The sequence below is a fragment of the Ambystoma mexicanum genome, chromosome 9 (assembly GCF_040938575.1).
Source record: "Ambystoma mexicanum isolate Mex_15411 chromosome 9, UKY_AmexF1_1, whole genome shotgun sequence".
In the NCBI taxonomy this organism is placed as follows: Eukaryota; Metazoa; Chordata; class Amphibia; order Caudata; family Ambystomatidae; genus Ambystoma; species Ambystoma mexicanum.
The window spans coordinates 631,446,405-631,473,889 of NC_090931.1; the positions used below are offsets into that span (position 1 = coordinate 631,446,405).

Sequence of the window (27,485 nt, forward strand, 5' to 3'; positions counted from 1 at the left end):
ATGCACCCTAGAGGCACTGGGGCACCTTCTTGGGCTATCTTTGCCAACACAGTGCAAGAGATGGCACTGTACACCAGTTTTCAGATTGGAACCCCAACTTCAGCTGGCAAAGTCCGGAGGAACCAGAGGCAGGGGTGAAAGCCCTGTTTATAGATTCCCTGTGTGCATACCCAACCGGAGGTGGAGAGAACAGCTTAGGTTGGTCAGAGCAAGCAGTCCATTCCCTGGGAGAGTAGCAATATTTAGGCAGGAACGGTAAACAGGAAGGGGGGGGTTTCTGGGTGATGTCAGCAGAGTGGAGGTGGATCAAGAGACAAGCAGGAGGAAGGAAGGAGCAGTGGAATGTGGAGGTGTTAGTTGAAGCAAGGTGAGGTATTGGTAGTGAGAATGAGGGTACTGCAAAGTGAGTGTGAGAGGTTTTGTGGCAGGTGGATAGCAGTTTGTGTAAGGTGTGAATGGGAAGTGAATGCTACTTGGTAAGAGAAAGGTGTTTGAGTAGGAGAGGAATAGAAGACGGAGGAGAGTGGTCTTAGAGGAGGGACGACGACGTGGTGATAGGAGACGATATAGTGAGAAGAGACAACGTAGTATTGAGCAAAGACGTATTAGTAGGGGTGAGAGGAGACATAGTGGTGAGTGGAAACATAGTCTAGTGAAAGGAGACTTGGTAGTAGGGAGAGAGAGAGGGTAGGTAGTAAGAAGAGTAGTAATGAGAGGAGAGGGAGTAGTGCGAGAAGTCGTGGTAGAGAAAGTAGAGGTAGTACTCGTGAGGAAGTAGTAGAAGGTGAAGAGGGCAAGTAATAGTAAAAGAAGTGGAGACGTGGTGATCGAAGAAGAGAGGGAAATGTGAGGAGTCAGTAATTCGAGGCAGACAACTGTTTGTAGTTGTCTCAGTATTTGACATTTTATTTTAAACAGAAAATGCAAAGAAAACCTAACAAAGCCTACTCTACCAAGGGATTCCCTACCTAGTCTAGAATCTAAGGGAAAATCTGGCATACACAAAACTGGCCCTCACACTACAAACAAAACAGTCAAAACAAAGCATAAACAACATAAATAAAAGATGGCCAAAAAACCAGTATCTTGGATGCTTTCTACTTATACTGGGTAAATCTTGTTCCCCAGGAATGTCCAAGGTCAATTTCTCCCAAAGGAAAGTAAAGTCTTAAATCAGTTCTTGAAAAGTCCCAAAGAAACACAAGTTCACTCAAACAAAAATCCTCAAGGCACTCTACTTTCCTATTCCATAAGGAAGGGCAGCCTCTTTGCCTCTTCTGTCTGTTTTACAGCTACCACAGTAATCTGTCTTGTTTTCTAGACTGCCTCTCTCTCTGTTTCAACAGTTTCTGCTTCACAGATTGTTGATCAGTTCTTTTAACAAGTAACCAGCTCCCTTACCCAACTTTATGCACACCTTCTTGTTTCCAGTAGCTACCCCAAATCTGTATTGCCCCACTTCCTGCCTTAGATAACCTTGTCACCCTTGTATCCGAGGACTTTGGGTTTATAACAACTGCAACAACTTCAAAACATTGGTGTTTAGATTTGAATTGGGCTGGTTTCAACTTAGAAAGGATCTGTCTACTGGATTGGGTAATGCTTGTCCTTCTCGTGACCTGAGTAATTTCTACAGCTACAAAGTATTTGTTCAGAATGTTACTAAAGTCAGGTTTCACTTTAGAAATTAATTTAGGTACACACGATCACTCTTTTAATGATGAACTTCAACGTACATACTTGAGTTCCCTTTTATTCATACAACATTCTGCTTTAACGTGGATCGGGAAACACAATTTCTTACATGCAACCTTTCTTTGATGTTAATATTCTCAAAACACTTCGGGAAAGTCAGCTGCTACTTGTAAAGTGATTACCGACAACGTTCGCCGTCTTAATAGGAGACACACGACCACCCCGGTAATGATTTAAATACAACAATTGAAATATAAAGGTTTCTTCCTACGCGAGAACTTTAACTTGTGCTGAAAAGCATGCAATACACTTCCCTTTGTTGTGAAGACTTCCCTCGACTACGAACAACTTTACTTGCTCCCACGTCAGCTTGGGTGTTCATTTAACTGGTTACAGATACCGGCAAAGAGTTGCTTGTGAATTGGAGTATGGAGCTTCACTCACCGGCTCCAAAGTCCCTGCGGTTGAGGGCTGCTTCCACTTCCCGGCTTTCTTTCTGGTTTTACTGCTGCAGGCACTCTTGGGGCCCACACCCCTCTGTAGTGCGGGTATCTCAATTCCTGGGCCTCAACAAAGCAACTCTCTTTTTCTCCTGGTTCCCTCGGCTTGCTTCTGCACACAGTCCTCGGGTAGATGGAAAACTTCAGCTCTGCATTCACAGCAGTTAGGCGCACCTGGAAAGACAGTTGACTTTTCCCAGACTCTTTCATGCAGCCACAGTCAAACAGGATTTGTGAGCACAGGACCAACTCAGAACCTGCAGGTGAAATCTGCTCTTCTCTCGTTCTGGCACCCCTTCTGTGGTCCCACTTTCTAGTGAACTGACAGCCTTGTGCTCTTCTTCTACTACTGCCGACCTTCCAGCTCCTGCTCCAGCCTACTGCTCCTTCCTGCTGCAGCCTTTTACGCCTCTCACGTGGGGCAATTGGCTTCAGGTGCAGTCCGTAGTGTTAATTGCCTGACACAGGCAAAGGCTGTTGGGCCTGCTTTCCTGTCCTTTACTTCTGCATGCCTCTTCAGCCCTGTTCTTCGTCATAGTCCCTGAGGGATTCTGGAACATGGAGTCCATTTGAAGGAAATTAGGTTTTCCTACTTCTTTAGTAATTATAACAGTGTTTTTACTTACCTTGATGTTTTTAGAGAGGGATTGTAGGGTTTAACCTTTTTAGAGACAGTTGGGAGAGAAAAGGCTACATTTCCATCATTCTTTTTGGAATACCTTTGACGTTTGGGAGGATATTTGATTTTGCAAAAGACCTGTTCTTTGGACACAATACTTTGTGGAGTACCTACACCCTTGGAGTTAACCATTCCATCCTTAGTAGCTGGTTGAGATATATCTAAATGACAAGCCACTTCCTCCTTTAGCCCAGTGGTAAGAGTATCCCTACCCAAGGAGAAATAGTGTCTCACCCTGAAAAATCTCCCCACTGCCCTGGGCCTTTTTTCCACTGCCACAGTACACCACCCCCAGAATTGGGATCAGGAAGTGCCTGTCCTCTCCTGTCCACCTGGGAGGAGAATTTAGGCAGGGTTTTGGTGCGGAATCCACCGGATTCTCCACAGAAAGGAGCTAATATCAAAGGGAGCGTGGAAGCAGGAAGTCAGAGTGAGACATTGGATGGCTAGAAGGTTGGTGGAAAGGACAAGGGAAGAGAAATGGGAAGAGTAGAAGGGCGAGGTGAGACTGAGTGTCATTGGCCTTGACAATTCCAACAGAGCGGGTGCAAGGCACTGTCCACAACCCCCTATAGAATACTAACTGGATTTAGAGCATGGTGGTGAGAGGAGGTGACCTTCTGGTGAGAGGAGACAACGTAATAGGTGTAGTAATAGAATACTAACGGGTTCAGAATAGGGACAGCTAGTAAGCCCCGGACGAAGTCAGTAAGCCTGCACTGCGGGAAACCACCCCAGAGTACGACCAGTGAGTAGAAAGTAGGCATTACCGTTCCATAGTATTGAGCAGGGGTTATGGATGCCTGGGCTAGGGTGGTTATCCAGAGGGAGACAAGAGAGAGAATGACGGCTCTAGCACACATTTCCGGAACCCTGTTGCGATATGGTACCTCAAATCAAAGAAATTACCACTTTCATCCTGAATACTAAGAAACAGTCCATAGTTTGTGTGATCATTGTAATTAAAAATAAAAACTTCAACCACCTTGGCCGGGAGGATAGCTCAGGGGCAATGTGTTTGTCTTGGAAGCAAGACAGCGCAGAGCAAAACTGGTTCAAATCCCTGTCCCGTGCTTCGAGACTGGTCTCCGGTATTAAGTGGGTTATAAAAGATTAGTTAATTTATTAACCTGAAGGATTCTGAGTGATTTCTGTAGAGTCTCTCACAATAGGCACTTAGGCCAAGACCACCAAGGTATTACTCTTCAGTGAAAAATAGATAAAATATCACGAGAAATAGTGTTATCGGGCATATAGGTTGGCAGAAGTTAAATGTATATCTTCAAAAATACATTATCACAGGTGCAACAAAAATTCCAGTATTTGTCCTAAAACTCACTAGATTCACACTGGATGCAGGAAAAACATCCTGGGGCAGGTAAGTATGCCCATGTCACATTGAAGAGTTTCAGGTGAGTAGAATGTTCCTCCTAGGAGTAAATTGTACAAAGTCAATACACAATCCACAAGTATGGGAAAATGGCATGTATGTCCCAGTTCTACCCCACAGTTGCAGATTTGCGTCAAACAACCCCAGAGAGGATCAGGGGAGACGCCAATGAAGAGTTCCAGTGGCTGGTTAGATAATCAGAAGCCCCAGCCAGAAGAAAATGCAGCACAGCGGCAAAAGCCCCAACGTAAACCAGTGGGAAAATGTGTTTGAGACCCACTTGTGAATAGTCTAGACCATGGGGAACGCCTGAGACTGTGAATAACCCACCACCAAGGCCCACAGATAGGTACTCAGTGTTGGTTCTTGAAAAGTCATTTCCAAGAAGGCTAAAACAGAAGTTCAAAGCTTATTTTCCTTCTGCACTTAACAGGATCTGAACAGCCAGGGACTTGAACCACGGACCAACCATGACCCAGACGGCGGAAAAGTAGGTGTTTTACTGGACGAGTGACCCTGCAAGCCAGAAGCAAAAGCAATGTGGAGGAGGACTCTGAATAGGTGGTAGGACCCAGCAAAGCAGGTTCTGGCTGCTCGGCAATCAAAGAGAGAGTGCTCAGACACAGGAAATGGTCCCAAGGTGAAGACTACAGTCGGGGCAACCCAGGACAATCCTGAAGAGCAGATGAGGCAGGGTCTCAACACACTTTCAGGTGACGACAGCGACAGCACCCAAGGTGGGATAACCATGGTATAAAATCAGGAAACTGATAGTAAATCAGCCTGGAGACTGTCCTATCACAGAAGGGCTGTCCCAGCACATGATGGGAGCCAGCAGGCAGTCGGAGAAAGCCTAGGAAGAATGATCATCAGCCAAAAATCCCAAACAGAGATCACCCCACGACACAGGGTTCAGTCAGTATGGCCAAACCTGGTCCTAAAAGTGCAGCAAATGCGGTATAATAGAGAGAAATTCTCCAGCAGGTAACTAAACCTGCTTCTTCAAAAAAATCCCAGAACACATGAGTGAGCTAAAAACAAAAGGTTAGGTGGCCAGTCCATCTCATATACTGGCCAGCCAATCTCTTTGGCCCCTAAATCCGCCACTCAATCCAGACTATACCCCCACATGATGTTATATGGCCTGCCCAGGGCTAGGAACTGGGATACACCAGTTTGAACTATTATAGAGGGTGTGTGGCTGGGCATGCAAAGAGCCCATGTGTGCACAAGAGCTATTTTAGGCATGCCTCTTGGGTCCCCTGACCAAAAGGTGCCCCTAAAACAAAATGGTCGGGAGTAGGATTTAAAAAATGCATTGGTAACCAAATGCCTACCAATGCAGTAAATCAGTGTGCTTCTCTGGTAAAGCCAAAACTAAATTACAGCTGCCACCAGTCTACCCCTAAAACAATGTATGATGATAATCACCACATGGGTACAAATGGTGTGTTTAAGAAGCACCTGTAGGCCTTAGAGATTTATTGGCAACCCAGGACCATATGCTCTTGATGAGTCATACATGGTTACACTGGCAGGGGATTTCTGTAGAAGTCCCTCTGATGAGCACAAATAGGTCTGTGATCCTGAAAAGAGAAGGGGGATACACCAAACATTAAGAGGACCTCGAAAAGGTCTACCCAATTCCAAAAAATTAAATTCTGTCTTCACAGTGAGCACTTTGCAGTGAAGGCAAGCACCCCTGTAAGGGTTGTAAAGGGCTAGCATTGTTTTCAGAACATGTTTTGTATTTTTGGAAGGAGGCTCTCGCAGAAGCATCCACAGACTTGCCAAATATAGGAGACCCAGGTGGAGCACTGGTAAAGAGGCTGGCGGGAAATTGTCCAGAAGTTAGTAGATGAATGGAAATCTACCTGCAGAGTAGCAGACCATCTGTAGCTGTTTCATATTTGTGAGGAGTAAGAAATGAGAGGCGAACACAAAGAGGTATCATTCTCAACATCAGCCATTTTATTTAATAGAAAAGGGTTTGGATAAAGGCCTTATTTTCCCTATCCTAACAAGATTGTCCCTTCCTATAAAACTAAAGCAGTATGGCCTTGTGTCCAAACTCAATCTGACCCTCACACTATTACATACAAACACAATGTGCAAGGTACATGTTTTAAAGTTTAACTCGACAGAAAAGTACAATAACTCAAACATATAACTTCAACACAAACACTTCCAAGGATTGGCTCCCTTCCCCTGGATTATTACAGGCAAATTATTAACAATGTTCTCTGTCAAAACCAGTCTCTTAAATGAGTTACAGATGTATTTTACCTAATAATCTCTTCAAGAAAATGTTTATTTCCTTCCATGAGATTGATTTGGAAAAGAGAAAGTCTCTTCTGGTCTTTCAGAATGGCTAAACAAAATATCTTTTCCACAGTGTTGGTTTGGATAAGATAAAGGAAAGTCTTTACGACTTTTTAGGATGGCAAAACAAATATCTTTTTCAGAAGAGAGATTCAAGTATGGCAAGTCTTTTGAAAGTTTCTGGTTGACAAAATGTTCCAAGGAAACAACTTAACATAGCCAACTCTCTTCAACATACCAATTCAAAGTAAGTCTCCCGGTACACTCTGTTGCCAGGAAACTCATCAATTGAAAACTATTTACTATAAGGCTGACTCACCGGCTTTTCGTGCAGCGGTTGAGAGATGCTGGCGAGGGGTCAGATCCCCTTTTGTGGCAGAGTCCTGCTGGGTCTCTGCCTCAGCTCTTTCAGCCTTCGCTGGCAAGACCAGTGCAGCTTTTCAGGACTGGGTCTCTGTCAACGGCTCTGATGCTCCACTTCTGCTTCCTCTCGCCCCGAAGCTTTCCTCCTCCGGTCTTGAACGCCGCCAGCTGACTTCTGGCGAGCTTTCACTCCTGCAGTCCTTCATCGGATCGCCTCTGCCACCGGTCACACTTCCCTCTCTGCACACTCTGCAACCTACCTTCTCTCTCCACGTTCCCTCAGCTGCAGATGATTTGGGCATTTAAAAGTTCCATGCAGCTGATAAGACTTCTAGACTGCACAGTATTCTCAGTCACATTTCCTCCACTATGAAGTCCTTACTCCTCTTCCTCGTAACAGTACTTCAGGATTTCTGGGACTTTGAGTCCAAGGAGGTTCTAATGGATTTTACATTACATGATTGAACATTTGCAACAACAATTATAATAACCATAAACATCGGATGTTTCACATATTTTAGTTTCACCATATCTATATGAAGACAATGGGTTTTTGTTTAAACAGTGTATTTCTAATGGTTTTAGAAATATATGGTTTTGAATAATGGCAGCAAGCCATCAAAAACCTTGGAATTAATGGATATTCTTCCCAATAAAGAGAAGTATATTGTTTCTCTCCTTGTGGAGTCACTAATCTCCCCTTACAGCCACCCCCACCCATGTGATCTTCACTCAGAATACCAACCCCAGGGACAGGATCAGGCCCCATGGGAGACTACTGGCTGGGGATCAGTGGTGACTCTGCAGGATTCATCACACAATCCTGAGTGCAGCAAACAAGTCCACAGATTGTGATGCTCTATTTAATATTTGATGAATACAAGCATTTAATAAATGTATAATCGGAATATTATTTATATACATATTTCTGAGGCTTGTGGAATCTGCTTAGATCACATGCTGTGCATAGGCCGACATCTAGTGGAAGCTGCGGAGTATTACAGTTTGTTTTTCGAAACTCGAAAATGGGCGTCGACACAGGGCGTGCCAGTAATACTATCCCTAGTGTGACGTCCACTGTACCCAAGATCCCTCACGCGTTTAGGATCCTCAGATTGTTTTTTTCCGCCATACTGGTCGGAAGCATTTTGCGGAGTCCCCTGGCCTTAGCCATACTTTTGCTAGAATTTAAAATAATAATCTATTGACATCCTTTCCCACCCCAACGTCGAACTTCGACACTCGACGCCGGCTGGAGAAGAAATCGACCGTCGGCTGCTGCACGACGGATTTGGGCCTCGGAAGGCCGCTGGCCTCGGCCAGGGCCTGGTAGGCCGCTGGCCTCGGCCCTGCAAGTAGGGAGAGTGGGGGGTGGTACATACTCTACACTCTTGGTATATAGGTACACCTTATACATTTCCTACACTTAACAGCCCGCTGCATCAAGGTGCGTATGGAGGGTACCCCTTTTCAATTCTGCCCCAAGTGCAATCGCAAATACCCTTGGTTTGACAGGCACGCCACGTGCAATCTCTGCTTGCCGAGGGACCACCCCGAAGCGAACTGCAGAGCGTGTAGTAGGTTTAAACCTAAGACACTTAAGGACCGTTTGACGAAGCGTTGGGCCCACCACGCCAGGCAGGCGGCCATGGCAGCGGAGGGCGCCTTCAGCGATGGCAGCGACGCCGTACTTTCGGACGGCGAGGGCATTACGGCGTCGAAAGACAGCCGAGCGCAGGTCCCCGACCTCGGAAGGTCGTCCGGCAGGGCGGCTATGGGGAAGACCCCCGGCGACACAAGCGCTTCACATACTACACACACTAAACACACTAAGTCCAACCGAATCTCGACGACGTCGAGTTCTCGGAAAGAGGCACAGACAGAACGGTCCGTTTCGGTGTCCTCTGGGCGCTCTCGATCAAGATCGCCGCATGACTCCAGGCAATCATCCACTCTTGCCAAGAGTGCCTCGCTCCCTAGGCTAACAGAAGTTCGATCGTCGGAAGACGAAGATGACTTCCACCCCCAGGCCGCGCTCCAGGAGTCGGAGCCCGCAATTAAAGCCAGCGAGGCCCCACGCTTGAAGGACAGGGACACCTCCCCGATCCTCGACGCTAGGTATCGAAAAACTCCGGAGCCACTAAGGGACAGGGAAAACATTTTTCTACGCACGGGGAGGGGGGAAAACAGCAGAAGTAACTACCTGTACATTCTTCCACACCTGTGAAACACTCCACCCCCCCCTAAACAGACAGACAAGCCCAGGTCTGCTGATAGGTCCACAACCAGCAAAGCTACTCAAGATAAATCCCATAGACTTGCTGAGAGAGTCATTCCCAGTTCCAAAAAATGGTCCAGTGAAGACATAGATAGGGTCATGTCAAGAATGTCTTCTTTGGCTGATTTTTATGATAAAAATCCAGAACATTTCCTCTCGTATGATCCACAAGGGGCCACACCCTCAGGCTCTACTGATCCTATCCCCCCGAGTAAGAAGGCCCGGTTTAAAACTCCAATGAGGTCCGAACCCTTCGAGGTACAACCTTACGCAAGACCATACTCACGGTATCAAGGAGAGGCTTCCTTTTGTGAAGACCAAGATTTTGGGTTGATAGAAGAGCAAACCGGGACGGCCTACTATGGGGATGATGAGGACCAGGAGGAAGAAGATGATGACCCGGAAACATACAGAGTAGATTCCTCGGTAGAGAACGAAGCCCCGGTTACCGACTCCCCGGTCGATAACCAACCCCTCCTTAATGAGGTTCTCACTCACGCAGCAGAACATTTCCACATTGATACCCACGGTGTACAGGAGGAAAGGGACTTCGCAGAAGAGTTAGTGGGAGAAAGGAGGCCTGTTGCCCAGACCATCCCTATCCTTAAATCCATTCAGGGGAGAATAGATCCGTCCCTGGTGAACCCAAACCTCACCAGAGCAGTCAATCCCAGGGTTGAAAAACTTTTCAGGGCAGCTCAGTCTGACCCTCTCTATATAAGAGGACATCTGAAGCCAGACTCCCTAGTTGTCACCAACACTCGTAAGAGGGCTGGGACACCCTTGTCTTCGTCAGAAGCTCCTCCCGACAAGGAGAGCAAAAAACTATACGGTTTCGGCAGGAAGGTAGCCTCAACGTCCGCCTATCAAGCAAGGATTGCTAACTCCACCACCCTGTTGGTTAGCTACAACTGCCATCAGTGGGAAGAAGTCGCGGCTCTCATAGCCTCTGCTCCTGAACCGTTAAAGGGCCAATTAGCTCGTATTTCCGCAGAGGGTAGAGCCGTGTCTGGTTGCATTTTGAAAGCAACCTTCGACGCCGCGGACAACGCAGGCAGATTGATAGCAGAAGGTACTGTTATCAAGAGACATGCGTGGTTACGGCAGTCTGGTTTTAAGGCAGAAACACAGGCATCATTGTTAGACAAACCGTTGGAAGCCGATCTGTTGTTTGGTAAGGCGGTCGAAGACGCACTGAAAAATGCCAAGGACGAATACGAGACTCTCAAATCACTTGGTCAGTTAACCAACAAACCCCCTAACCAGAGAGGGAATAGTAATTTTCGTTGCCCACGCGGCCAAAATTCCCAGAGAGGATCTAACTATTCCCAGGGGCAGGGTACACAGTGGAACAACAACCAACAGTCTACCCAGGGTTACGGCAGAGGTAATAGGAGAGGTCGTGGTAAAGGCAGAGGCAGCCCCAGCAAGGGAGGCGGCATGCCTCCACCAAAGCAGTGACGCTCAGTTCAGGGTCCCTTCTCACGCAACCCCAGTAGGGGGACGCATTTCAAACTTCACCCAGGCTTGGGAAGGGATCACATCAGACAGATGGGTGCTGTCAACAGTATCCACGGGATATTGTATAGAGCTACTGCAGCGTCCCCGGAACCATCCTCCACGACAAAGAGTACACTCCTTAGAACATCAGAAGATTCTCCTCGAGGAGATCGCCATTCTTCTACAAAAGGACGCGATAGAACTCGTCCCGGGACACCAGGTAAACAAGGGTATTTATTCAACTTACTTTCTTGTGCCAAAGAAAGACTTGACAATGCGGCCAGTATTGGACTTACGGCCTGCCAACAAGTATGTCAAGCCCCAAAAATTTCCTATGACCACGCTACAAGAGGTAATCCCCCTCCTAAAAAAGGGGGATTACATGGCAACATTGGATATGAAAGATGCTTATTTTCATATTTACATGTTCCCAGCGCACAGAAAGTACTTGCGCTTCAAGGTGGACAGTCGGCACTACCAATTCAAGGTACTGCCCTTCGGGATAGCTTCAGCACCAAGGGTATTCACCAAGGTACTGGCGGTGGCGGCTGCACACCTACGCAGGGAGGCAAACCCAGTGTACCCTTATCTGGACGACTGGCTCATAACGGGGGAAACCCCAGGAATTTCCAGGACAAACATTCAAAGGACTATCGACCTCCTCCACGAGTTAGGCTTCTCAATCAACGAGAAGAAGTCAAACCTGGTGCCAAGCACCTCAAAACAATTCCTAGGAGCAATCCTGGATACCCAGGAGGGGTTGACCTTTCCTTCAGAAGAAAGAATTCGGAATATACTACTGCAAATTCCGCATCATCAGTCCGGTCAACAAATAACGGTACGCAAAGCAATGCGTTTACTGGGCATGATGGCGTCATGCATTTACCTGGTCCCCCACGCACGCCTGCGCATGCGTCCCATGCAAGAATGGTTGGCGAAACAGTGGTCTCAGGCAAGTGGTCAGTGGGACGATCTAGTGGTCGTTTCGCCAACACTGGTACAAAGCCTTCACTGGTGGACAAGAGAGAATCTCGCACAGGGGAAACCCTTTTACGATCCCGAAGTTCAGGCAGTAGTCACTACAGATGCATGTCTGACGGGGTGGGGAGCTCACCATCTCCACCAGACAGCTCAGGGTCTCTGGTCTCACTCAGTGGCCAAGAACCACATCAACCTGCTAGAGCTTCTGGCAGTATTCAGAGCGCTTCAGGCGTTCGAGCCCCACCTACTAAACCTGTCAGTGCAAATCCGGACGGACAACACTACAGCCATGTTCTACCTGAACAAGCAAGGAGGGACTCGCTCGCCAAATCTGTCCAAGCTTGCCCAGAAAATCTGGATATGGGCACCCAGACGGAACATCTTCCTGTCATCACAACATGTTCCAGGGGAGCTCAATTCCCTAGCGGATGCTCTGAGCAGAGACTCCCTCCCAGAGGAACTCGAATGGGTTCTTCACAGAGAGGTCGTAGAAGATCTCTTCTCTCAGTGGGGTTTCCCCACTATAGACTTATTCGCCACAAGCGAAAACAGACAATGCCCAGGATTTGCATCCAGGTTCCCCCAACCAGACTCCCAGGGGAATGCCCTGTGGATGAACTGGTCAGGGATGTTTGTGTACGCTTTTCCACCAACTCCTCATCAGGAAGGTGGTGAACAAGATGAACAGGGAGTCGATGACGCTCATCCTAGTTGCTCCCATGTGGGCAAGACAACCGTGGTTCCCACACCTACGCAGGATGGCGGTGTGCGAGCCCATCAAACTTCCAGCCTGGTACAACCTACTGTCCCAGCACCAAGGTCAAACAGTGCACCAGCAACCCAACTCAATGAACCTGGCAGCATGGCTCCTGAGGTCATAGAGTTTGGACACCTCAATTTACCACAGAAGTGTATGGACATCCTAAAGGAATCTAGGAAACCAAACACAAGGCATGTTACTTTGACAAGTGGAAGAGGTTTGTTATCTGGTGCCAGAGTAGACAAATCAACCCAGTTGATTGCACTCCTTCCACTATTGTTACATACATGCTCCACCTGCTAGATGCAGGATTGGTTTTTAACTCACTGAAAGTACACCTGGCAGCCCTCTCGGCTTGCACCACTTCCCATAGCAAGGTTTCGTGGTGGAAAGTACCAGTAGTTAAAGCCTTCATGGAAGGAGTAAAGAGACTTCACCCTCCTATTTCAAACCCACCACCAGGGTGGGACCTTAATGTGGTGCTAGCCAAGCTCATGGGCCCCCCTTTCGAACCCATGCATAAAAGCAGTCTCAAACACCTGACTTATAAAACGGCCTTCTTAGTAGCTATTACTTCTATAAGAAGGGTCAGTGAAATTCAGGCTCTGTCAGTGCCTGATCCCTTCTTTACTATCCATAAAGACAAACTGGTTTTACGCACACACTCTGGGTTCTCGCCTAAATTTATATCAAAATTCCATGTAAACCAGTCCATCGAGCTTCCGGCTTTCTTCCAGAACCCGCAAAGCTCGGCTGAGGTGAAACTACACACCCTAGATGTGCGTAAGGCGGTCCTCTACTATGTAAATAAAACCAGACCGCTAAGGAAAACAGATCAACTGTTTGTCTCCGTAGCTACAGGCAGAGAGGGGGATCGCGTCTCTAAAGGTGCCATCTCGAAGTGGATTATTAACTGTATCCAGCTGTGTTACTCACTCTCTGAAAAGACTCTGCCTTTTACGCCAAGGGCCCACTCTACTAGAGGCATTGGGGCCACTCTGGCTTTCATTGCAAATGTACCCCTTGACACCATTTGCAAAGCAGCTACTTGGAGCTCTATTCACACTTTTACTCAGCATTACTGCATTGACACCCATTCCAAGGCAGATACACAAGTGGGACAAGCGGTTCTAAGACACTTATTTGCTCATGACCCTTCTCACATCCCACCTCCTTCTTCTGGTACTGCTCGCTAATCTATGCACAGCATGTGATCTAAGCAGATTCCACAAGCCTCAGAAGGGATACATTACTCACCGTAATCGTATTTCTGATGCTTGTATCTGCTTAGATTCACATGCGACCCACCCTTCCTCCCCTCCGAGAGAAGGCGCATGATTGCTTGTAGTCTTACCTTCTGTCTATCTGCTTGGATTATCTGTACTCGCACTACTCCTCATGCTACCTCATGTCAGAAAAAATACAATCTGAGGATCCTAGACGCGCGAGGGATCTTGGGTACAGTGGACGTCACACTAGGGATAGTATTACTGGCACGTCCTGTGTCGACGCCCATTTTCGAGTTTCGAAAAACAAACTGTAATACTCCGCAGCTTCCACTAGATGTCGGCCTATGCACAGCATGTGAATATAAGCAGATACAAGCATCAGAAATACGATTACGGTGAGTAATGTATCCCATATATATTTCTGAGGCTTGTGGAATCTGCTTAGATTCACATGCTGGGCATAGGCCGACATCTAGTGGAAGCTGCGTAGTATTACAGTTTGTTTTTCGAAGCTCGAAAATGGGTGTCGACACAGGGCGTGGCAGTAATTACTATCCCTAGAGTGACGTCCACTGTACCCATGATCCCTCACGGTCTAGGACCCTCAGATTGTTTTTTCCGCCATACTGGTCAGAAGCATCCTGCTGAGTTCCCTGACCTTAGCCATAATTTTGCTAAATATCGTAATATTTCACCATTTTCTCCACCCCAACGTCGAGTCACTGACCTTCGACACTCAACGCCGGCGGAGAAGAAAAACAACCGTCGAGAGCTGCACGATGGAATTGGGCCTCGGAAGGCCGCTGGCGTCGGCCCGGGCCTTGGTAGGCCTCTGGCCTCGGCCCTGCAAGTAGGGAGAGTGGGGGGTGGTACATACTCTACACTCTAAATATATATAGGCATTTCTTATATATTCCTACACACACTAGCCCGCTGCCACAGGGTGCGTATGGAGGGTACCACTTTCCAATTCTGCCCCAAGTGCAACCGTAAGTACCCTTGGGTTGACAGACACGCCGCGTGTAACCTCTGCTTGCCGAGGGACCACCCTGAGGCTAACTGCAGAGCGTGTAGTCGGTTTAAACCGAAAACCCTTAAGTACCGTTCGACCAAACATTGGGCCCACCACGCCAGGCAACAAGAGGCCATGGCAGTGGAGGGCGCCTTCAGCGATGGCAGCAACGCCGTGCTTTCGGACGGCGGGGGCAATGTGGCGTCGAGAGACAACCAAGCGCAAGTCTCCGACCTCGGAAGGTTGTCCGGCAGGGCAGCTATGGGGAAAACCCCCGGCGACACGAGCGCTACCCACAGCACTTCCACCAAACATGCGAAGTCTCACCGAGACTCGACGCGCACGTCGAGTTCTCGGAAAGAGGCACACAGAGAATGGTCCACCGAATCAGTGTCCTCTGGGCGTTCTCTATCTAGATCGCCGCATGACTCCAGGCAGCCATCCACTGTTGCCAAAGTGCCTCGCTCCCTAAGGTAACAGCGGTTCGATCGTCGGAAGACGAAGCCGACCTCTATCCCCAGGCCGCACTCCAGGAGTCGGCGTCAGCAGACCGCGTGACGGCTGTTCCCGAGTCCCGACCTCCACACTCTAGAGATAGGGACACTACCCCCGAACCTCGACGCCAGATGTCGAAAAGCTCCGAAGGGGGGAAAACAACAAAAGAAGCATTCTCAACCTTCTTCTACACCACAGAAGCAGTCAGACAGGTCACAGTCTTCTACTCCACAAAAACAGACAGGCAAGTCTCAGCCTTCTGTCATTTTACCCAAGTCCCCTGCACAAGGCCATAGGTCCAGTCAAGATAAAACAGGGAAACTCTCCCAGGAAAGAGTAATTCCCAGCTCTAAGGAATGGTCTAGTGACGACATAGACAGAGTTATGTCTAGGATGTCAGCCTTGGCAGACTTCTATGCCAAGAATCCTGAGCACTTCCTCTCCTATACCCCTGACAGGGCTACACCCTCAGGCTCTAGAGACCCGATACCCCCAAGTAAGAAGTGCCGGGTTGAAACACCAACACAAGGTCGGTCTTCGGACCCTTTCTGTATACAGCCCTACTCTCAATATAATGAGGACCCACTTTTTATTGAGGATCCAGATTTAGGCACGTTGGGAGACCAAACTGGGACGGGCTACTATGGGGATGACGAGAACCAAGAGGAGGACGAGGATGACCCAGAAACCTACAGGGTAGACTCCCCAGTAGACAACCAACCTGTCTTGAATGAGGTTTTGTCCAGAGCGGCAGAACACTTCCACATTGACACCCAGGGAGCACAGGAAGAGAGGGACTTTGCCGAAGAATTAGTGGGAGAAAGGAGACCTGTTGCCCAGGCCATCCCTATCCTCAAATCTATACAAAGGAGAGTAGACCCTTCCCTTGTAAATCCTAACCTCACCAGGGCGGTAAACCACAGGATCGATAAACTATTCAGGGCAGCCCAATCGGACCCGCTGTACATAAGGGGGCGTCTGAAACCGGACTACCTGGTAGTGACAAACACCCGAAAGAGGGCGGGAACGCCCCTATCATCGTCTGAAACTCCTCCCGACAAGGAGAGCAAAAAGATGTATGCTTTGGGTAGGAAAGTAGCCTCCACTTCCACCTACCAGGCAAGGATTGCCAACTCCACCACCCTACTGGCGAGTTACAACTGCCACCAGTGGGAAGAAGTCGCGGCACTCATCGACTCCGCCCCAGAACCCTTAAAAAGCCAGTTGGCAAGGGTTGCGTCGGAGGGAAGAGCTGTGTCCGGTTGCATCTTAAAAGCAACCTTTGATGCCGCGGATAACGCCGGCAGATTGATAGCAGAGAGCACTGTTATCAAAAGACATGCTTGGTTAAGGCAATCTGGGTTCAAACCCGAGACCCAAGCATCGTTAATAGACAAACCCGTGGAGCCTGATCTACTGTTTGGCAGGGCGGTAGAGGATGCGCCAAAAAATGCCAAGGATGAGTATGAGACTCTTAAATCCCTGGGCCAATTAACCAACAAACCCCCGAATCAAAGGGGGAATGGCCATTTTCGTCGCCCACGCGGCGAAAATTCCCAGAGAGGCTCCAACTATTCCCATGGACAGGGTACACCATGGAACAACGACCAGCAGTCTACCCAGGGTTATGGCAGGGGTAATAAAAGAGGTTGTGGTAAGGGTAGAGGCAGCCCCAGTAGAGGTGGCGGCACGCTTCCCCCAAAACAGTGTAGTTCCGTTCAGGGTCCCTTCTCACTCATCCCCAGTAGGGGGACGCATTTCCAACTTCACCCAAGCATGGGAAGGGATCACATCAGACAGATGGGTGCTGTCCACAGTGTCCGCAGGATACTGCATAGAACTGTTAGAGCGTCCCCGAAACCACCCTCCACGACAAAAAATACACTCATTAGACCACCAGAAGATCCTCCTCGAAGAGATCTCCAATCTTCTAGCAAAGGACGCGATAGAACTCGTCCCGGGACACCAGGTAAACAAGGGTATTTATTCAACTTACTTCCTTGTGCCAAAAAAAGATTTGACAATGCGCCCAGTATTGGACTTACGGCCTGCAAACAAGTATGTCAAGCCCCAAAAGCTTTGCATGACTACTCTCCAAGAGGTAATCCCCCTCCTAAAAAAGGGGGATTACATGGCAACATTGGACATGAAAGATGCCTATTTTCATATTTCCATGTTCCCAGCGCACAGAAGATACTTGTTCTTCAAGGTGGACAGTCAGCACTACCAGTTCAAGGCACTGTCCTTCGGGATAGCCTCGGCTCCAAGGGTATTCACCAAGGTACTGGCGGTGGCGGCGGCACACCTACACAGGGAGGCAATCCCAGTGTACCCTTACCTGGACGACTGGCTCATCACGGGGGAGACCCCAGTAATTTGCAGAACAAACATTGAAATAACGATCGACCTCCTCTTCGAATTAGGTTTCTCCATAAAAGAGAAAAAGTCAAGTCTGGTGCCAAGCACCTCCAAACAGTTCCTAGGAGCTGTCCTAAACACACAAGAGGGGTTGGCCTTTCCATCAGAGGAAAGAATTCGGAATATACTGCTGCAAATTCCGCAATATCTGGCCGGTCGCCAGATAACGGTACGCAAAGCAATGCGTTTGCTGTGCATGATGGCGTCATGTATTTACCTGGTCCCCCACGCGTGCCTGCGTCCCATGCAGGAATGGTTGGCGAAACAGTGGTCTCAGGCAAGTGGTCAGTGGGACGATCTAGTGGTCGTTTCGCCCAACACTTGTGCAAAGCCTTCACTGGTGGACAAGGGAAAATCTGTCCAAGGGGAAACCCTTTTATGATACCGGGATACAGGCGGTAGTCACAACGGACGCATGCCTGTCAGGGTGGGGAGCACACCATCTCCACCACATAGCTCAGGGTTTCTGGTCTCACTCGGTGGCCAAGATCATATCAACCTGCTAGAGCTTCTGGCAGTATTCAGAGCGCTCCAAGCGTTCGAGCCCTACCTGTTGAACCTGTCAGTACAGATCTGGACGGACAGCACTACAGCCATATTTTACCTGAACAAGCAAGGGGGGACTCGTTCGCCAAATCTTTCCAAGCTTGCCCAGAAAATTTGGATATGGGCACTCAGACGGAACATCTTCCTGTCATCTCAACATGTTCCAGGGGATCTCATTTCTCTCGCGGACGCCTTGAGCAGAGATCCCCTCCCAGAGGAACACGAATGGTGTCTACACAGAGAAATCGTAGAAGATATCGTCTCTCAGTGGTGTTTCCCCACTATAGACCTATTTGCCACAAGCGAAAACAGACAATTCCCAGGATTCGCATCCAGGTTCCCCCAGCCAGGTTCCCAGGGGAACGCCCTGTGGATGAACTGGTCAGGGATGTTTGCGTACGCTTTTCCACCAACTCCTCTAATCAGGAAGGTGGTCAACAAGATGAACAGAAAATCGATGACGCTCGTCCTAGTTGCTCCCTTGTGGGCGAGACAACAGTGGTTCCAACACTTACGCAGACTAGCCATGTGCGAACCCATCAAACTCCTGGGCTGGCACAACCTACTGTCCCAGCACCAAGGTCAGAAAGTGCATCCTCAACCCAACTCGATAAACCTGGCAGCATGGCTCCTGAGGTCATAGAGTTTGGACATCTCAATTTACCGCAGAGATGTATGGACATCCTAAGAGAATCTAGGAAGCCAAACACAAGGCACTGCTACTTTGACATATGGAAAAGATTTGTTATCTGGTGCCAGAATAAGCAAATCAACCCAGTTTATTGCACTCCTTCTACAATTGTCACATACATGCTCCACCTGCTGGAAGCAGGGTTGGTTTTTAATTCACTTAAGGTACACCTGGCAGCTCTGTCAGCATACACCACCTCCCCTAACAACGTTTCGTGGTGGAAAGTACCAGTGGTTAAAGCCTTCATGGAAGGAGTAAAGAGACTTCACCCTCCAATTTCTAACCCACCACCAGGATGGGACCTTAATGTGGTGCTATCTAAACTCATGGGCCCCCCATTCGAGCCCATGCATAAAAGCAGTCTCAAACACCTGACTTATAAGACAGCCTTCTTAGTAGCAATGACATCTATAAGAAGGGTCAGCGAAATTCAGGCTCTGTCAGTGCAGGATCCTTTCTTTATGGTTCATAAAGATAAACTGGTTTTAAGTACACACCCTAGGTTCTCACCTAAGTTTATTTCTAAATTCCACATGAACCAGTCCATCGAGCTTCTGGCTTTCTTCCAAGACCCTCAAAGCTCGGCTGAGGTGAAACTACACACCCTAGATGTGCATAGGGCGGTCCTATACTATATAAACAAAACCAGACCGCTAAGGAAAACAGACCAACTGTTTGTCTCCGTAGCTACAGGCAAAGAGGGAGATCGCGTCTCTAAAGGTGCCATCTCTAAGTGGATTGTTAACTGTATCCGCTGTGTTACTCCCTTTCTGAAAAAACTTTGCCTTTCACGCCAAGAGCCCACTCTAAAAGAGGCATTGGGGCCACTCTGGCTTTCATCGCAAATGTACCCCTTGACACCATTTGCAAAGCAGCTACTTGGAGCTCTATTCACACCTTTACTCAGCACTACTGCATTGACACCCATTCCAAGACAAATACTCAAGTGGGACAAGCCGTTCTAAGACATTTATTTGCTCATGACCATTCTCACATCCCACCTCCTTCTTCTAACACTGATCGCTAATCTATGCACAGCATGTGATCTAAGCAGATTCCACAATCCTCAGAAGGGATACATTACTCACCGTAATCGTATTTCTGATGCTTGTATCTGCTTAGATTCACATGCGACCCACCCTTCCTCCCCTCTGAGAGAAGGCGCATGGATGCTTGTAGTCTTATCTATCTATCTATCTGCTTGGATTATCTGTACTCGCGCTACTCCTCATGCTACCTCATGTCAGAAACAATACAATCTGAGGGTCCTAGGCGCATGAGGGATCATGGGTACAGTGGACGTCACATTAGGGATAGTATTACTGGCACGCCCTGTGTTGACGCCCATTTTCGAGCTTCGAAAAACAAACTGTAATACTCTGCAGCTTCCACTAGATGTCGGCCTATGCACAGCATGTGAATCTAAGCAGATACAAGCATCAGAAATACGATTACGGTGAGTAATGTATCATATATATATATATATATATATATATATATATATTGTTGTTCTTTAGTTCAATGAACTTTTACAACATTAACATTAACACGTTACCAATTACATCCATTCTTATTCATATACTCAATAAATCGGAATCTTAATCTTGTAGTGTAGCTACTTATTTCTGCCTTAGTTGATGCATTGGTGTCACAAAATGAGGTGCACAACTTGACATATATTCTGTACAGAAAATGCCATCCCTATTCCCGTGCAAAGTTTGCTGGTGGTATTAGGCTGCTTAGTTTTGGTGTGGCACTTATGATCTACGTAGTGAGGCTACATGAGTTTGGCTCAGTTGTGACCCATTGGGACCAGAGTGAGCAAAATGTAGTCTTATGAATGTATGGGTTTTGGCATGCAAATGATAATGCACACTGAAAGACAACTTTACAATGGATGTGTGTGGGCATGAGTGACTGAATAGACGCTGCACTCCTTTCTTGGCAGTTCTCCTTTGATAATGTAGGTTTCCTCTCCAATCTGTCTGTCCGGGCCCTGGAAGGAGGCCTGCATGACATTCTTAGGATACTTGATGTGGCACCCTTCTGGTTATGCCTCGATTGCAAGGTGGCATTGGATAGCATCAGAGCACTTCTGATCAACTGTTCTACCTGGCACTGTTGACGATTCAGCCAACTGAGGGCACACTCGATTCCTCTTTTTGCAGTTCTCCATGGTACAAAGTTACTTCATCCCTTCAATGTTGTAATATCTTCTTCCTCTCTGATCTTTAGCTTCTTTTCTTCTCCTAGAATTGACTGTGAGGTGAACCTGCAGCAGTTGAACAGCAAAGTGCTGAAGACCAGCCAGTTGGTGAGTATTCGGCTCTGGCAAATTTTATCCTCTACACCTTAGTTTAGTAGCATCATATTCTGTTTAGTGGGGACGAGAGTCGACTCGGGGGACCCTGGGAGAAAGACCTGGATATTGTGATAGAAGACGACGCCTGGGAGAGGGTGCTGTTATACCCCCGTAAAGTGTCCATGAACGCTAGAATTAAAATGACGCAGTGCTATGTGCTCCATAGGGTGTATCTGACGCCTGCGAAGCTGACCACTATATTCCTGAGCCACTCTTCCCTTTGCTGGAGATGTAAGCGATCTGAGGTGGGGCTGCTACAAACGCTCTGGACCTGCCTTGCGACGCAACTGTTTTGTCGGACGGTATGTGCCAAGTTGGGGAACTGAGCATTAGACGGGATTTGTCTCTTCTACAGCTTCTGGAGATTTACCCTAGGTGGGGTTCTGGGACACTGGCACATGTTCTGAAATATGTGGACTTGGGGTTTGTGCTTGCAAATCGCAGGGTTGCCTTGGCAGGGAAAGATGAAAATGGCCCAAGGATTGACAGGTGCGTGGCCGAACTCAAGAGGTGGGCTCTGGCTGAAACAGAGGTTTGGGTCAAGCCTAGGGGTGGCGAGGCGAAACACTCTACGAATGCTTTAATGGCCCGGACATTTCTTAGCTGTGCTACCCATCAGACGGCAAACCCCTGCAGTGGTTGAAAGATGAAATAGAAATAGGAGGGGGATGGTATGGGCCAGGGAGGAAGGCCAGTGGGTTGGGGTTGGCCATGGTGATTGCCTTTTGTGTGTGTATTTCTTTTTGTGTGCACTATTATAGTGACCTGACGATGTGGATGGGCAGCCTCTTTTGGTTTGTGCAATGTGCAGTGGACAGGGCAGGCAGCGCATGTGGTGGGCGGGAGGGGGGGGGTGTTGAAATGTTGGGCTGGGTGGAGACCCCTTGATCATTGTTTGGACATTGCTTTCTTTTGTTACAGGGGTTGAGGGGATTGTCAGTGTTTCGTTGAAATTTGGAAAATGCAATAAATACATTTAAATAATAACATCATGCCAATTCGATGCAGCATAGTGGACAAGCCGATAGAAAGACAACAATGTAGTTATATACCTCTTGGACTCTGGATTGAGGGATTGAAAAACTAGAGTCTTGGGTGAGGCCACTCTATAGAGGTACGAGTTATTTAAACCAAGTAGGCACGGATTATAAACCATTGCACAAGGAGCTGGATTGATCCATAAGCACAGACTTAAAATACTTTGCAAACCTACAGAATTCTTATAAACAATCAGAGGGCTACCATTCAGTTCTCAATGATGGACCATAGGGAGGCGGCTATTGATTCCTAGGGAGGCGGCTATTGATTCCAATCGTCTAGAATAAGAGCAATGCCATTCACATTTTATTACTCTTATGCGCGAGCTACTAGAACACTGAAGAGGTTTAACCATATATTGTTTTCTTAATGCATACATGAATTCTCTGTGCTTCCAAAAATGAGTGTTCTGTTATGACAACCTACTGTTATAAATGGCTCCCAAATGTTTAGCTAACACAATCCCTTTTCTGCAATTGTATCGCCAGACCACCATCGTGTTTTGCCGTATTCTGGCCTTCCTCCCAGTTGCTCACTGCCTCCTAGATTTTCAAATGTGAAAAATATTCATATCTTCAAAGACAAAGGGTGGTTCCGGTTCTTGTATAATGAATTAGCAATTTCTTTTATTTTTATTATTTTGTTTTGACTGAGCTATCTTCAGGAATAGTGGAGCCCGAGCGCACATACATTTGGGTCCCCCAAACCTAAATAATTAAAGGGTCCAGAAACTCTCGCTGCCACCCAACCACTCTTGCTGTCCTAACCAATCAATTGATATGCTGCCTTGGTAGCTATAAAAAAAAAGCATGGGTTCTTCCTTGAAGTCCTCTACCCATTTAGCCTTAAGCAATTGGCATTTCCAGGTCAACATTAGCAGCCCACGAGTAGGTTACCTTTGTTCTTGCCTAGATACAGGATACTTGTTAACAATAGCAGCCACAAGGACGATGCATGAGTTATAGTGTAAATGCTGAATAGAGATCAGTATCAGTATAAAAACGCTACACATACCCTAACATACATAAAGAGCTCAAATGATCAGCCTCACAGAATGTGTAAAGGTGCTCAAGTATGACTGCAAGTACAGCTACCGTAGCACAGATGGTGCATACGAAGTAGAAGCTACCAGGAAGGTGCTTGTATCCTGAGATTAGAACAAATCCTTGTTTTTCAAGCTTTAACATTTGAGAACAGCGAACACGACTTTGTGGAGTTCAACATACCAATGGTCACTTTTATTATTTTGCACCTGGGGAGACGGTGCCAGCCATTCCAGGAGTGCAGGAACATGGGCTGAATCTTGCAGCATAAACCTTAATTTCATTTTTAGGGCAGTACTTTTCCCGCAGAGTCTGCCTCCATCAGCCATGTTCCAGAGCCCCTGCAACCATCCCCGCCATTTACCTCCACCTGCACTGTCCTTGTGCTGTCCTTCCCTCAGCCATTGTCCCAACCTACTCGCCACTCCATGCCCCAAAACAACACTTACCTGCTCTTCCAGCTTCCGGCTCCCTGGCACACTTGGATATTTTCCTGACACTGCCTCCCATACTACTTTGGCTGTCATTGAAATGGAAGACTGGCTCTGCTTGGAGCCTGTCTTCTGTTTATATGACAGCCAGCATCTCTGTGACCAAGATGTATGTGCAGGTCCGCTTTTTTTTTTCATTCACCCCTTAAGTGCTATGGGTTTTCTCCCCCAGTGCTAAGTCCTTTTTTGGTGATTTCGGTATGTTGCCATTCAATCCCTTGTAACCATTTTTGTTACAAGAGATATCTCGTCCAAATTTGGCCCTTTTTCTCCCCACATGTAGGCAGTCGTAACGCCACCCAGGAATCCTAGTTTGCTGTAGGGGGTGGGGGGGGGGGGTTAGAGAAAATAAGCAAAAAGGGAGAAAATGTAGGTTTTTTCAGAAAATGCAAAATACATGATGTACTAAGAAGCCTGTTTTTTCCTTGTAAGAGGTAGGAACAAATGGTTTGCTGTGCTGAATTCGCCATTTTCTAGGCTTTCAAGAACAGGTTGAGTGGAAACCAAAAAAACATATTTCGATATGGTTATCAACCGTTCTGTGAGAGGTAGGCGATTTTGGCCTTTTTTCCAATAGGACATGCGTGGACGGAATAGAAGAAAAGGGTAGGAAAGCTAAATGTGAGGACAGAAACGCATACATTTCTGAAAAGTAGACAAAAATTCCAAGTTTGAAACCAGGTCAGAAGACTTTGTAACAATTGGTTCTGTTCTGGCAGGCAAGAACACAGGAGCAGAGAACTTTGTAATAGTATGCATGGCAAGGGAGTAAGTCGGGTGGAAGTAGTTGAAGAATTGTGGTGTGGTTAAAATTCTTGAAGAAGCAGTTGAAGAATCACCAAAGTATCTTGTGGATCAATACAGAATCATCCCGACATATTATTATAACTGAAGCAAGTGGTTTATGTTAGATGTTTTGTTATGTTAAATGTTTGGATACTGCGCACGGTTGCCACTTGCGTGGTTCCTTGGCGCTGTGGCGGCTCCGTTAGGCAAGTGGCTAGGAGGGGTAAATTAGCATGACTCAGCGGGAAAAAGGAGCAAAAGAACTGTGATGTGCTGTTGGCAGCTTCAGTTCAGTTGACACTGTTCGCTGAGCGTAGGTGTGTTTTTCGGTTGGTAGCCGTCATGTGCTGTTGTGCGAGTATATGTGTGGTTTGTTTAGTTGTTGTGGTGTAGTGCAGTGCATGTGGTTTGTTGTGCTGTACAGGTATGATTGTGTTTAGTGAGGGGTTTGAGAGGAGTAGGCAGAAGGATGAGATTTTTAGTAGGGATGGTTAGTGGCGCTGCCATATCCTACACCATCTGTTTTGATTGACGGTTGCACGTATCCCTTCCCCTGTCGTGTGTTCTGGGGCGATCTATTTGCCCCACCACCCCTCCTCCTATGATGTGTGCAGAATATTGGGTCCTCTAAGGGCTGCATCTTCCCCTCCAGTATATTTTCGATGTGTCGCAATTACCACCCCACGGGTTCCTTGAGGTTGGGATGTGTTCCCTGTGTCCTCGGGTCAATCGGCTCCGATCTGGGCGCCTCTCTCTCCCCTCCTTAACTCAGGTTCTCCATCAGTGGTCCAACCTGGTCAGACCCATCTCTGTCCCTTGCTTCCCATTTTACCTCCTATAGGGAAGGGTACACCTAGGTCTCCCTCCCATTCGGACTGCTCTCCACGCTCCACTCCGGCCCTGCATACCCACAAGTCATTCTCTGTTGTGTGTTCATTTCATGGTGAGCCAATGTTGTTCATTCGTTTTTGTCCCGTTCAGAGTTGAAAAGCCAGGTTTTTAGATGTTATCTTCTAAAACTGCTGCAGAATTATATAATATTGTCAAACAAGTGGTTTTGTGAAGTGGTGCAGAACTATCCTGACAAAGAAAGTTTTGTTGAAACTAATGAAGTAAGGAAATATTCTTTGCTGATGAAAAGTAGTTGTTTCAAGATCTTGGCTACAAGTGAAAAGAGCAAAACCTTAATGAACACTTCTGAACTGTTGGTTGAATTCAAGTTGGAATTTTGTGTTATCAAGTTGGATCCAAAAGAGAACTTAAGTGAGACCTTTTGTCACGAGACAGGATTTTCTTATCCTTTTGGAACAGCAAACCAAAATACGGATTGAATCTGGGGAAGTGGAATTCACCCAGATTATAAAGAGAAACAGTTATTATGATGTGAACTTAAATGTTATATTTGTTGCTTTTGAACTGCCATATATTATCTTGTTGAGCTGGTGTATTTTGTGAAGGCATCATGCAGCAAGACAGAGACAACAAACTTAAATTTTAAAGTAAATTACTTCATTAAATCAAGTGTCAGGATGGTAGAAGGCCTAATTTGCCCTATGATAACGTGGGATTTCCCTACCTGAGCAAAACTAAGGAAAGTCTGAGTCAAAGAGTTCAACTTAAAAGTCTGTCTGCGTCCCAAACCTTTACTTGCCCTCACAACTAAAGTTAAACGATGTGTAGGCATGTCAATAATAAAAGGAATAGTGTTTAACCCAAAGTTCTGAGCTTCTTCCAGCTTGCATCTCTCTTTCAGCTCCCCCTCCCCAAGTGTAAGGAAGTTCAAAAAAAGACTCAGGATTATCGTTCTCAAGTTCAAGGTGATACAGTTCAAAACAATCCACAGGGTTCCCATGCCCAAGAAACATAGTTCAAAAATAAAAGATCTTGAAGCTTTATTCTCAAGACAACTAGTTTCTTTCACAATGTCCTTGGTATGCAGCATTCAGGGATCACCGGTCTAGGCCCAGTTGTCAGACCGAACGGTCCACCCATCACAGGTCACACAACCAGAATCTCCGGGCTCTTCAGCCCATGCAGGTTCTTGGCTATTTATCCCTGTATACCAAGTCACCTTCAATCAGTTTGTCTTTATCTGCCTCTTGGCTTTTGTGTGCAGATTTACACACGTCTGGCTTTTCCTTGTCAGCCTCTAGCCTCTGCACTCACATTTCACACACCTCTTGCCAGTCTTTGTCCTTGCCGATCTGCATTCACTCATGAAAATTCACGTTGACCCTGTTTTGTTTGGACCCCACCTTTCTATAACGCTCTGTCAAACTTGCGCCCCTTTTCCATAATTTGTTTTCACATGGACACTGTGACTGTCCTCTTTATTTGCTTGGCCCATAACGTTTTATTCCATTCAGTATTTTATATGCTTAACATCAGGAGTTCATTCAATTTGGTGTTCAATATGAATTGATGTTGCTTAATTTTAAGTTAAGGTTCAGTTTGATATTCAATATGCATTTGTTTTGCTTACTTTCGAGGACAAGTGCTTATTTGCAGTCTGCTAGGAGCGCCCCGGAGTTCAAGCTCCTTCCTCGACACTCACTGGCTCTCTGCATCTTCTTCCGGCGGCTCCCGCTACTTCTTCTCTGCTTCTGAAGCCAGGAAGTCCACCTTTTCGAGCCATGCTCACCTGCCGGGTATTTCCCTCTGCACACCGGCAATTTAAATGCCTCTTTACAGACATAGGCGGGGTCCTCTCTTCTTTGGGCTCTCACAGCTCCTGCTGCTCGCTCTGTCTCAGAGGCTCCCAGACCTGCAGCAAGTACAAGGCGCCCTTGCGTTGGACTCTGCGAGTCCTCTGGGATATTGGCTGGTGTCCTGGCCCCTTCTCTAATACCCCCACGACTGCCTCCTCTCAAACAAAGTCCCCTGCTGGTCTCTCCCACACAGGCCTC

The 27,485-nt window shown here is 47.2% G+C and overlaps 1 protein-coding gene across 2 annotated transcripts in view; it reads left to right on the forward strand.

Annotated features, from left to right (window-relative positions):
• The window catches only part of BLTP2 (bridge-like lipid transfer protein family member 2), a 1,026,973-nt gene that overhangs the window by 210,165 nt on the left and 789,323 nt on the right, over nucleotides 1–27,485 (forward strand). For both annotated transcript variants that reach the window (XM_069615333.1, XM_069615334.1), the window contains one exon: nucleotides 21,113–21,173. In XM_069615333.1, the coding sequence (XP_069471434.1) occupies nucleotides 21,113–21,173 (61 nt within the window). The remainder of the gene's footprint in view (nucleotides 1–21,112; nucleotides 21,174–27,485) is intronic.